The 11,246-nt window shown below is 53.1% G+C and overlaps 6 protein-coding genes across 6 annotated transcripts; all 6 read right to left on the reverse strand.

Annotated features, from left to right (window-relative positions):
- Positions 1-76: 76 nt before the first annotated feature.
- DQ04_05661000 (hypothetical protein) lies at positions 77-1,240 on the reverse strand (the record flags this gene model as incomplete). The annotated part of the gene is made up of 1 exon (XM_009314311.1): positions 77-1,240. The coding sequence occupies one exon, from the start codon at positions 1,238-1,240 to the stop codon at positions 77-79; it is 1,164 nt and encodes a 387-aa protein (XP_009312586.1).
- Positions 1,241-1,789: 549 nt separating this feature from the next.
- On the reverse strand, positions 1,790-4,417 carry DQ04_05661010 (Protein SEY1; the record flags this gene model as incomplete). Its single annotated transcript, XM_009314312.1, has 1 exon — positions 1,790-4,417. One exon carries the CDS (start codon positions 4,415-4,417, stop codon positions 1,790-1,792), a length of 2,628 nt encoding a protein of 875 aa, XP_009312587.1.
- A 908-nt stretch (positions 4,418-5,325) lies between these two features.
- DQ04_05661020 (hypothetical protein) lies at positions 5,326-6,759 on the reverse strand (the record flags this gene model as incomplete). The annotated part of the gene is made up of 1 exon (XM_009314313.1): positions 5,326-6,759. One exon carries the CDS (start codon positions 6,757-6,759, stop codon positions 5,326-5,328), a length of 1,434 nt encoding a protein of 477 aa, XP_009312588.1.
- A 557-nt stretch (positions 6,760-7,316) lies between these two features.
- DQ04_05661030 (hypothetical protein) lies at positions 7,317-8,027 on the reverse strand (the record flags this gene model as incomplete). The annotated part of the gene is made up of 1 exon (XM_009314314.1): positions 7,317-8,027. The coding sequence occupies one exon, from the start codon at positions 8,025-8,027 to the stop codon at positions 7,317-7,319; it is 711 nt and encodes a 236-aa protein (XP_009312589.1).
- Positions 8,028-8,243: 216 nt separating this feature from the next.
- On the reverse strand, positions 8,244-9,392 carry DQ04_05661040 (putative proteasome regulatory non-ATPase subunit 8, putative,26S proteasome regulatory subunit; the record flags this gene model as incomplete). Its single annotated transcript, XM_009314315.1, has 1 exon — positions 8,244-9,392. One exon carries the CDS (start codon positions 9,390-9,392, stop codon positions 8,244-8,246), a length of 1,149 nt encoding a protein of 382 aa, XP_009312590.1.
- A 516-nt stretch (positions 9,393-9,908) lies between these two features.
- On the reverse strand, positions 9,909-10,490 carry DQ04_05661050 (hypothetical protein; the record flags this gene model as incomplete). The annotated part of the gene is made up of 1 exon (XM_009314316.1): positions 9,909-10,490. One exon carries the CDS (start codon positions 10,488-10,490, stop codon positions 9,909-9,911), a length of 582 nt encoding a protein of 193 aa, XP_009312591.1.
- Between the last annotated feature and the right edge of the window lie 756 nt (positions 10,491-11,246).

Raw genomic sequence — 11,246 nt, forward strand, 5'->3', positions numbered from 1 at the left:
AAAAAAAAAAAAGAGCACGCCTCACCCGTCTCTGCGTAACATCAGGAAGACGACTTGACCACAGCGTTCTGTGCGCTTAAATCCGAGTTTCTTCAGCACAACGAACAGTTGGCAGAGGCGTGTCAACCTCACTCTGCCGTCCCTGCTGCTGCACCTTCATCGCCGCTTCCGCGCCCGGCGAGGACTTCTCCATGGGCGCCGCCGCAGTCCCGCCATTTGTTACGGCAACAGTGCCATTCTGCTGTTTCACCGTGCTGCCCCCCTTCACTACCGTACTTTTCCAGAGGTCACGGTTATCAACGTTGCCAAGACCGCCGGCTGCTGTTGCAGGACTCTCCTGGATGCTTGGTTGAAACTTGCGCCACACAACGCCAGCACCCTCAGGGCGCGGCCCAGAGTAGTTGACCCTCTTGCCAACCGTCGTGCCGGTGACGCCGTTGAGGGCATCACATGTCTCTGATGGCGTCGGCGTGGCGCCCGGCACTCCCTCGCGATACAGCACTTGCTGCAGTGCCGCGGCATTGTTGCGATTGATGGGGTCACGCGCCACCGCGCGCACATCGTCAATAGTGTGCTGCAGGCGGTGGGACGCCTCGCAGTGCGGCGGGGGTGTGACAGAGCAGCGCTGGGCACGATCATACGCCTCGCGAATGGTGCTCGCCTGCGCAGCATCCAGCTGCTGCAGCGGCGCGCCATTATTCTCTGTCCTTTCAGCACACGCGTCAAAGGGCTGCGGGCGCAGCCCTTTGCCAGTCGACCGCAGGTGGTTAAGCCTCTCTGCCTCTGTCGTCGCCTTCACCCGCGCCTTGTGCTCGAGGATGAGCAGCCGCTCAAGACGGTCGAGGTCGTCCATCGCCTCCTTCTCCTGCTCCTCACGCGTCATCATCTTGGAGCCGCATTTGCTGCCGCCGGCGGGGCCGCCTGACGTGATGGTGTACTTGTCTCCGCCGGGGATGCCAGTGCGACCCATCTTGGTGTTGAGCGCCGTCTGGTTCACGTGGTGTTCAGGGTCATCGAGCTCAAACGACGGCGCCGCCTTGTCGCCAAGGGAGCGTGAAGCCAGCACCTCATGGCAGGAGCAACAGCAGTTGTTTTTGCGCTGCAGCGCCTGAAGCTGCGCAACGGTGCTGCTGACGCCAAACTTCTTTGCGTTTACTGTGCGGCGGCTGTTACAGAAGTCACACTGGCAGTGATGGTGCGACTGGTACTGTACCGACTCATATGGCACCTTGACTGACATTGTCTCTCTCTTTCTCTCTTTTTTGCTCTCACACACAGACAGACTAGGTTATGTTCTCTTTGCAAATACCAAGAAACTAAGAACCTCGAATAAAAAGAGTACCAACAGCAGCACAGGAGAGAAACAATATCAAGTTTATTATTTACACACCGTTCGCACGCCGAGATCGACATGTCATGGCAGCGACATCAGCGTCATTATTTAAGGTTACAGCTGAATCAACATCAACAGCGTTCTCCCACTGGTGGGATATAAGACAGGAGACTCTCAACCTAGTTTCTTTCCGTCCGCCACCACGTCACTATCCACCCGCACACCAGACTGCTTAAAACATAAATCAAAAGCGGAGAAACATCGAAGGCAAGAAAGAAATGGCTTCAAATAGATATGAACAAAAAGACGACTCGGAACAGATATAGGAGACAAATTGGTGTATTCAACAGGAGAGAGCGTGAAAGCAGTCTGTGTGGCACTTTTTTTTCTTTTACGCGCCTCCGACGTTTCCTCTGCCGTTGAACCTTCCACTTTTTATCCTACGTATCCCGCTCATCAATATCCCCCACTCGTCTGCTCCTTATTCACGCGTCGCGTGAGAGAAGAATGTGGCATTTCAGGAGCAGAATCAGCGGAGGTAGTCATAGTAGGAGTGACATCGTTCATGTCGGTCGGGTCACGGTGTCGCACAGAGGCACCGTCTCGATTGTTCAGCTCTGGCGGCATCATCGTCTCGTACGCACCCCGCAGCTGCTGAACGACAGTGCGAACAGCCACCACGAGCCAAGCCGGACCTGTCTCTTCAAACACCTCCCACTGCGAGAGGATGACATGCCTGAAGAACACCATCACCACAGCAATGAGGATCATCAGCAGCAGCGGAGATGTGAGGACATAGTACAACTCGTTCCACCCCAGCAGCAACATCACCGGCAACACCCACGCCGGTAGTCTTTGTTTCCCGCTCTCAATGGTGCGGAGCTGCAGCTGCATCGTAAACTCACACTTCTGCGTGTACAGGTCAAATGCGCGCTGCACCGCCTGCTGACTGAGCAGCACACACGACCCATCCGCAACGCCGTCCGACACTACCCCAGAATCGGCCGTCACCACCGGCACTCCCGTAGGATAGAGTGGAGGATCGGAAATTCTTGAATAAAAAAGGAAAAACTTCTGCTCGGCACTATTGTCGCGGACATGCAACCTGCGGCGCTCGCAAAGCAGTTTTGCGGTTGCGCGTCCGGAGTCATCGCTACTGATCGTCTCATTTCCCTTTTCCTCACCTATCACGAGTTTCAGGCGGTAATACAGCAAACAACCAAGCAGGACAAGGCCAGCTTGACGTGACTGTGGTTCAGCTCCCTGCAGTCCCTTTGTGGTGTTGAAGAATCGCACTGTTCCATCGGGTCTACGAGTGAGGCTCTGCTCAAATGCCTGATGAATAGTCTCCGACGCATTCTCTGCCATCGATGAAAAACGGTGGCATACCTTCTGCTGAACTGCGTCCATCACAGCGTGCGCTACAGCCTCCTTCATAGCCACATCATTCGCAACAAAAGCGGCGAAGCGGGCGTAAAGCCTTGTGGGTGGCTGTTGACTTTGCTGCTGATGGTGGTGTTGATAGAGAACCTCTGTATTGGTCTGCAGTGTGTGGCAGAGCCTCGCCCAGAAGCGCTGCACAAGCGCATTACATTTTTCATTGTCAGCAAGCACAGCGTTATTGCGCCTCGTCTCAGAACTACCTTTGCTACTGTCGCCAAACTCATCCTTACCTCCACATCCTTTTTGCGCACTAACAAGCGGCAGTGATTGTGCCTCCTGCAGCAGCCATCGCACTGTCCCATCAACGGCACCGGCAATCGTCGTGTCCATCTCTTCAAGCACTGAAGTTGCTATCGTCCGTGCGTACTGCCAAAGCAGCTTCAGCTCCGCAGCGAGGAGCTCCTCCTCCAATTGTACCGATGTCTCTTGAACGACACTGACAGTGTACAACCTTGTTTGTGAGTGAAAGTCACGCAGCCGGTCGTCCATTGCACGTTCCAGCACCGCCGAGAGTTGCGGCACAAGCTCACCCTGCTGCAGCCGCTCCCCGTACTCTCTGCAGGTCTCCATAAAAGCATCTTCTGCTGCTTTTCTTGCGTCAATACAGCGGTGTCGCGCCAGCATCTCACGCTGTGTCGGGATATCAAGGTCCTTGCTCTTACTGATAACCTCCCAGCAGCTCGACATATACTTTGGCACACCGTCGAGGGGGACGCCACGGAACATGCCCATGTGACGGAACAAGAAGTTATCACACTTCGGCGCGACAAACCAATCGCGAAAGGCCGTAGCCGCCTTGTCGAACGCAGCCCGCTGCAGCTTGTAGTGCGGGAGCACGTGGTAGCGCAGCTCAAAGAGTGCATCGATGCTGCTCTCTTTGAAAGCCTCCGGTTTGACAATACTGCTCCAGATTTTGTCGAACGACTTTCTTACAGTTTCAAAGTAGTGTGTTGTGTCGTCCTCAGTGAAGTCACGCAGCACCACGAGCAGTGTTGGCTTCTCCTCCTTCACGTAGCTGTCGTGCGAGAACAGCTGCAGGTTCACCTCAAAGATGGTGCGCAGGAGGCTCATATTAGCGGCGTTGAAGCGGCCCACATCTACGGACCACATATTAATGATGAGCGTGTCAGCAACGCTGAGGGCAAAGAGAGACAGTTTTCGCTCAAAGCTCTGATCCTCACCGTGTTCAATACCGTCGGTGCCCTCGAAGTCCACAACGAAGAGTGGCGGCGATGCGCCGGCCATCGGTTCTACTTCTTTTTCTGCTGCTTCTGGTGCTTCTTCTGCTACTGCTGCTGCTGCTGCTTCTGCTGGCCGCTCATCTTCCGCCTGTAGGGTTTCTATCGCTGCGCGTGCGATGAAAGCCCCTTTTGTCGTCTGCCCGCGCCGCTGAGTCTCGTTGAGCGTCTCAAACTGCGTGCGGAAGAGACAGTTCAGCAGCGTCGATTTCCCACTGCTTTGCCCACCAAATACTGCCACGACGTGGTAGTTGACACCAACACGATGCAGAACATCGCTCTTCTGTCCCTTGCCAAGTGAAGCAAGCAAGAAGTCATGGATGCTCTCCTCTGGGAGCAGGTGTCCATCGTCGCCGATGAGGTGGACACCTTTCGTTGTCACACCACCTGCGCGATCAGTCATCTTGTCCAACTGTCGTTTTAATTTCTTCTTGTTGTTTTCCTTCGTGTGGCACACTTACTTCCCTTTGGTATTTGCGATGATTTCAGCGTCTTCCCTCTGCCTGGCCAACTTCCTTCCTCTACTATCGTCCTCTTTAGAGTTGTGCGCAGTGTGCCACGCCCTTATGAATGATTTCTGGCAGAGATAGAGGGAGAGGGAAAGAGAGAGATCTAAACGTTCACTCGCGTTTTACCTGTTGCACAATTTATTATCCCACCCCCATCCCTTCCTTTTCTCTTCGATTGAATCGTCACACTCATAGAATAAAAAAAGGAACGAACGTGGTGTTCGGGTCACCCACAGCCGCGCAGGAAGCCGCCACACAAACGAGCGCACGCATATACATGCCATGCATACAGACATACGTTTACTCGAAAGAATGTGCCCAGCAAAATCAGCCGCAGCGGCGATTTGTCCCTGTGGTACTCAAAGGCACAGAAAAGGAGAGCAGCAGAGGGTTACGGCAGGACCACACAACACGCCGTACGCGATATCGTTTCTGAATCCAAGGAAGGAATCATACGCCTACATGGTCAGCACTACGCATGTATTACGCCCCAGCCTTAGAGCGCCTAGAGCGGGTGGCACGCGACCTACTAAAGATAAAAAAAAAACAAATGACGAAAGAAATAGTACCGAGGATAAACGGGGGAATAAAAAGCAGCAATAGAGCGAGAGAATACTTCGGCCTAGTTAGCAAGGACCACAATCGTCAGAAAGAAGTGAACATTCCGAGATAGTAGAACATCAAAAAGGGTGGAAAAAGGAGAAACAGATGAAAAAGGGTACAGTAATGTTGGAAGTACAAAATGTAACAAAAAAGAACAAACAAAGCACCGCCCATGTCGTTCTGTTTCTATACCCACAACTCATACCCGGTGGGCACTAGTGCTACGAGTGGTTGTCCACCTGCGCGTCTTCTCCGGCAGTGGCGCACTCGGGCTACGTGTACTGGGGTTGAGGCAACGCAAATATCCGTCCCGCTCCAGTCGTTCGATAACTTGCGATCGGCGTTCCACATATGCGTCGTCTGTTATGTAGATTTTCCTGCCGTATTCGACGGCAATGGGGTGCGAGCGCGATGACAGTGATGCTGGCCTTCGCGTCGTCATGGTTGAGACAGCTCGACGAGGCACAGGAACTTCCCTCTTTTCCACCGCTTTCGGTGGTGCAGACGGTGCGGTTGCTGACTGTTGCGCAATGGCGGCCATGACATCTGCGGAGTGGGCCACACCAGGCTTCATGCATCGGCAGCTACAAGGCTTGCAGCGGCAACACACACAGTCACAGCGCTGGGGCGACATTGGGGACTTCATCTCTTGCCCGTTGCCACACCTGCAACGTGAGGAAAGACACGGAGCAGCAGCAGCAGGATCAGCAGCAGATTTGACGGCTCGAGAATCGTCGTTACCAGCAGCGGGAATAGCGCTGCTCCTCTGCATAACTGCCATCGTTCCCTTGTCGTGCTTTCGGGGACGCAATTGTTGGCGGCCAGAACTGCTGTCGCAGTCATCGCCGCCTCGGGGCGCCGGGGCTGCCCTACCAGGGTGGTGGTGTCGTGCGTGCTGCTGCAGGTTTTCTGACCCACAGATGACGAGAGGAGCGCGCGTGACCAGTCGCCCGCGCTTTGGTTGACATATCGCCACGGTGCGCACAGCGCCGTCAGACGCCATCGAGCCACAGATTGGCTGCCGCATTGAGCCCCGAAGGCTCAGCTCGCGCCTCTTCGCCTCAATCTCCTTCCGCAAATCCTGCCGTCGCCGATCCTGCTCCATTGCGACAGCGCGTTGGTAGAACGACCTCTGCGAGTACCGCAGGAGGTGAGCGGTGTTAGGTCGGTAGCAGTGACTCGGATCATGGCCGCAACGCGGCGCCTCGCCACTCCACATATCATTGTAGAGTGCCTTTTGAAGTTGTTGTCGCTCCGCGCGCCTCGATCGATACCGATGCTCCTTCTCCAACCGCTCGCACTCCTGTAATTCCTCCCGCTCCGGTACGCAGCAGAAGCAACGACGAGATGAAGACGCATAACGCTGCGACAGCTGCCCATCCTCCCCTTCCCTCTGTGGTTGCTGTTGATTATATATATGTTGATTTTCCACTGTCGCAGCCTCGCGAAGCGTCTCGCAACAACACGGCGGGCGCCTTAAAAGGGATCCACAGCGACACGACGGTGCATCACCACCCGCAGTGGCTGCGCAGGTACCAGACGTACAGCTGCAAACGATAGGGGCAGCGCCGCCGCCCTGCGTGTTTTGTCCGCCGTACGCAACCGGTTCGTAATGGTGACCCTCAACGATCATACTCGTTCCTTCCTCCTTTAATTGCAATCGTCCTCTTGTTTATAGTGCGCTCTGACTGACACCCGCCCCTCCAATGTATCAAACAATGTGAGGGTAAATATCCTCTGTGCGTACCTCTGTGTGCGTGTGTGTGTGTGTGTGTGTAAGTCCTTCCTTCACCACCACCAGAGTCACCTTTCTTATCTTATTTTTCTTGGCGCTAACTTGAATTCCCCGTCCTTTGTAGCCCCGCTGTGAAAGGGGCAAACAAGTGTCTTCAAAAAGACTATGCAACAAGTAAAGAAGTATGCACATGCAGTGTATACGACCAATAAAAATGCCTCAGCATCAACTACGCATTCCACCTCATTCTCTCATCCACTTTCTTAACACCTAGAACCCCATCAAAAGGACACAAACACTGGACGCATCTAACACTTGCCAGATGATCTCCAGTAATAACGGCACCTATCGACACAAAAAGAAAAATAATGAAATACGTCTACACACATACCCAAACAAAGCTCCTCCAGCTTTTTTTTTACTTAGGTATGTTGCCTCTTACCTACACAGCCTAACTAAATACGACGATAAGTCTCTTGCGAAGCATTACCCTTTGTAGTCTCCGTGTCCATTGCCCCTCGCACACCTTCAGCATCACCCAGGAGAGGAGCTTCAAGGAGATCATCCTCTACACCCATCACCACAGCAATAATCAGCAACACAGAAAGCAGTGTGAGACTCACCACAATGCAGGCAACAAACTTAATAAAGGTCAGCCAGCCATCGTTGCACATTGTCGACGCAAATGTGCTATAAAAAGCCACACAACTATTGTTGTTTGTTGCAATGATGATACCAGGGCCCCACGCAGACGGAAAGCCTAAGAGGAACAAAAACCACACCAGGTACACCGCCAGCAGCCACTTGGCATTTAATCCGTAAGAGCCATTTTCCGTCAGAAATGCCATGCAATACGCTAGCACCGTCGTCACGAGGCCGTAGTTGTACGCAGTGGAGAAGTAGAGGAAAACGGAAATCAACATATTTATCAGGGCTACAACGAAACATATACACGTCGCCGTGTCATTCCGGGACACACGATAGGCTTCTAATAAACGCGCCCGCGACACAACGAGCATCAGCATAATCATCACAATGAAGAGAATTGGCATTCCGATGCCGTTCATGACGTCCGGTGCCTCCGCCGCGAGCACCGGGGTGGCGGTAATGGCAAGAGCAACACACGTCGCCGCAACGCACCGGCCGAGACGAGGCGGTGCGAACATCGGCAACCGCGGAGGCGCGCAGTGTCTCATTCTGCTAGTAAGCATGTAATGAAGTGGCTATTGCCTGATCAGAGAAAAAAAAGAAAGAGAACCAAAGCAACGACAAAAAACATGATGAGCGCATGAGAGCAAAGCAAAAATGGGACAGCCCTTTCCGCAACCAGTNCGTCGTCTAGAGTCCACAAAGAGTTCGTGCATCACATTCGTCCCACTCACTCAGCTTGCGCCAGCTCCATCTTTGCCACCATCGTTCTTCACATTCTTTGGCTCGACCTTGCTGTCCTCAGCAGCAGCCTCCTTCGCTTTTTGTCTCTCGTTCTCAAGCCTCTCTTTCAGCGCCTGCTCGCGCTTCGCCTTTGCCTCCTGTATCTCGCGTGTGATGCGGCGCCGGTTCGCAATGACGTCGTAGAGTGTGCCCACGCAGCGCCCGATAGCAGCAATGAACATGGCGATGGCCTGGTCGTTCGAGTGGCGGACCATCTCCGTCGACGTCTTGAGGTGGTAGATGTGCGGCTGCAGGCTGATCACCTCCTGCAGCACACTCAGCACGTCTTCAGAAATAGGCATAAGGCCCCCGGCGACGTCGTTCAAGTAGTCCTCGATGGACTGCAGGACCCGGCTCAGGTGGGCCAGCGAGAGCTCCCGCTCCTGTATCTGTGTGGAGAGCGTCGTGATCGTCGAGTCCGTCAGGTCGCGCAGGAGATGCTCGATGCCAATCTCCTCCGCCTCCTCCGCGCCCAGGTGCGTCGGGATATTGCGGAACTCCAGCGAGCGTGTCCCCTCGCGGCCCTGCACCGTTGTGTACGCAAGCACAGGGACACCCTTGTTGTTGGGGTCCGTATTCACGATGCAGTACACGGGATTCGCAACAAAGCGGTCAGCCACAAGCAGGTGGAGCAGCATGTCGTTCGGCTGCACGGCACACGACGGGCCAGCGGAGTACCAGCCCACAACCTGCACCTTTGGAAGCACACGACGAAACATGTAGAACATCTCCTCCGCGTAGTTGGTGTCGACAAACCACACATCTTGGTCGTGCGGGTCCTCGTCAAACGGCACGGCAAAGCTGTTGTTTATGTCCAGTACCTGCGTCCCGTCTGGAAGACGCTTATGGCGGCCGAGCAACAGGCCCGCCACACGGCGCTTCTGCGCCGCCTTGATATTTATGCGGGAGTAGTGGTCAACAAGGGAAAGCAGAACGAGCGGATGCACGTCAACGCGGCCGGCTGCTGGTGTGAATACAGGCCCGTTCCCGTTCCCGTCTCCGGCGTCGCGCGTGTTGTCGTCGCCTTCATCGGCGATANAAGCGTCTACGCAGTTGTCTCCTAAAGCGTTTGCCGGCTGTGTCGGGTCTTCCTTGGTCATCGCCCCGCTTTTTTTGTATTTTCGTCTCTATTGCTATGCTCCCGGGGTTCGTCACCGCCTATGGTGTGGTTGATATCTCTTCCTTTTACGGCCACTAACTAACCCCGCGAGGAAAAAAGGAAACATTTTTTTCTTCGTGCATGTGTGTCTACGCACATGTGCTCACAGATTGGCGTGTGGCGTGGCAGAAGCCTTAATTCGCACAGTGGTCACACATGCAGTCACAAGAGGAATGGCGTGAATGAATCAGCACGCATATGAATCGTCTCTGCTCTTTTTTTCCCTGCTTCCACAACACCTTCCCCCGTGCCAAGCAAGCACACTTGTCACCCATTGTTTCTTTTCTGCTCATTAGCAAAGCACAGACAGCTCTTACCGATCAAAACGAGAGTCCCACGTTTCTTTATAATTTTTGGCTTTCATGTGCAATATTCTCGCGGGACGCCATCTCTACTGCTTGTTGTAGAGTGACTACTTGTGCATGTGATATTTATGCCAATAACCGTTTTGCGATTTTCAGGCTTGCGCCTGCACTTGGTTTGCCGAGATCTCTGTCCTTCGCCGCCCTGTCTGAAGCATCGCCAGAACCTCAGATGCCAATAAAAGTACAGAAAACAAAGTGAAGCAGGTTATAATACAGGCAACGATCTTTATAAACGTCAGCCAACCCTCTACGCACATAGTGGATGCAAATGTGGCATAAAAAGCCACGCAGTCGCCTGTGTTTGTGGCATTGATGATTCCGTGATTGAGACTCGAGGGAATACCAACGAGAACAAGGAACCACACAAGATGTACTGCAAGGAGGTGTGGCATATGTTGCTTGAAGTTCTCGTTACTGTTCATAAAAGCAACGCAGTATGCCAGAACTGTTGTCACTAGGCCATAGTTAAACGCAGTGGTGAAGTATAGAAAGATGGAAAGCGCCATATTTGTGAGAGCAGCAGAGAAGCACAGCATAGTTACAGTGTCACTGTAGGCGTACCGGACAGCTTTGGCCACCAAGTGCCGTGTGGCGAATAACGTTGCAAAGAGTGTAATGATGAAGAGAATGGGCATGCCGATGCCATTCATTTTGTCGACGCTGGCGGCTGGCATTTTCCTTTTTTGTTTTTGTGCGGTGAATCAATACGTTTTGCTTTCTTCTTTCCAGAACCTTCTTTTATGACAGCTGTTGCTTGACGAGGTAGAAGTCCAGCGAGGCTCACGCCGCAAGCCAAAGGCGAGAGCGAGCGAACTGAGCGGTGGACGGAGAGGCAAGAACGGTGTGATAGCAAGTTTCTCAGTGTGGCTTGTGAGAGCGGCCGCAGTAAACCATATGTGGAACAGTGTGCAAAGCAGGGAGGTATTTAAGAATCTGAAGGTGTATGCGTGAACGATGTTGCGAGTTTTTGTGCGTGTTTCTGAGTGTACTGTGCAGAGAAAGACGAAGGGATATTAAAAAAAAAAAAACACGGTAGCGCTGCGGAGCAGGATCTTAAACCAAACAAGCAAGGAGTAACACTAAGAATAGACGCGCGAACTATACATATATATATGTATGTATATATATGCAGAAAAAAACAGCGCCCATAGGTAAACGTGCAATATATCAAAGGAAGACAATCAATGGAACTCGACCTTCTTCGTTTGATTCTCTATTTTGCTGTTGATGTTTTTTTTTTCTTTTCTTCCCGCACCCCACGCCCCATGGATGCTGCACTCACACACACACACACAGAGAGACACGACATGACAGGGTACCCGCAGAAAAGTTCCTCCCCGTCGCCCAGAGTTATCTTTTTTTTTTTCGTTTGCTTCATGCCCTCGCACATCTACAGAGGCCGGGTCAGGAAGGGTCAAATTTTTTTTTTT

The sequence above is a fragment of the Trypanosoma grayi genome, assembly GCF_000691245.1.
Source record: "Trypanosoma grayi strain ANR4 Tgr_566_V1, whole genome shotgun sequence".
NCBI lineage: Eukaryota > Euglenozoa > Kinetoplastea > Trypanosomatida > Trypanosomatidae > Trypanosoma > Trypanosoma grayi.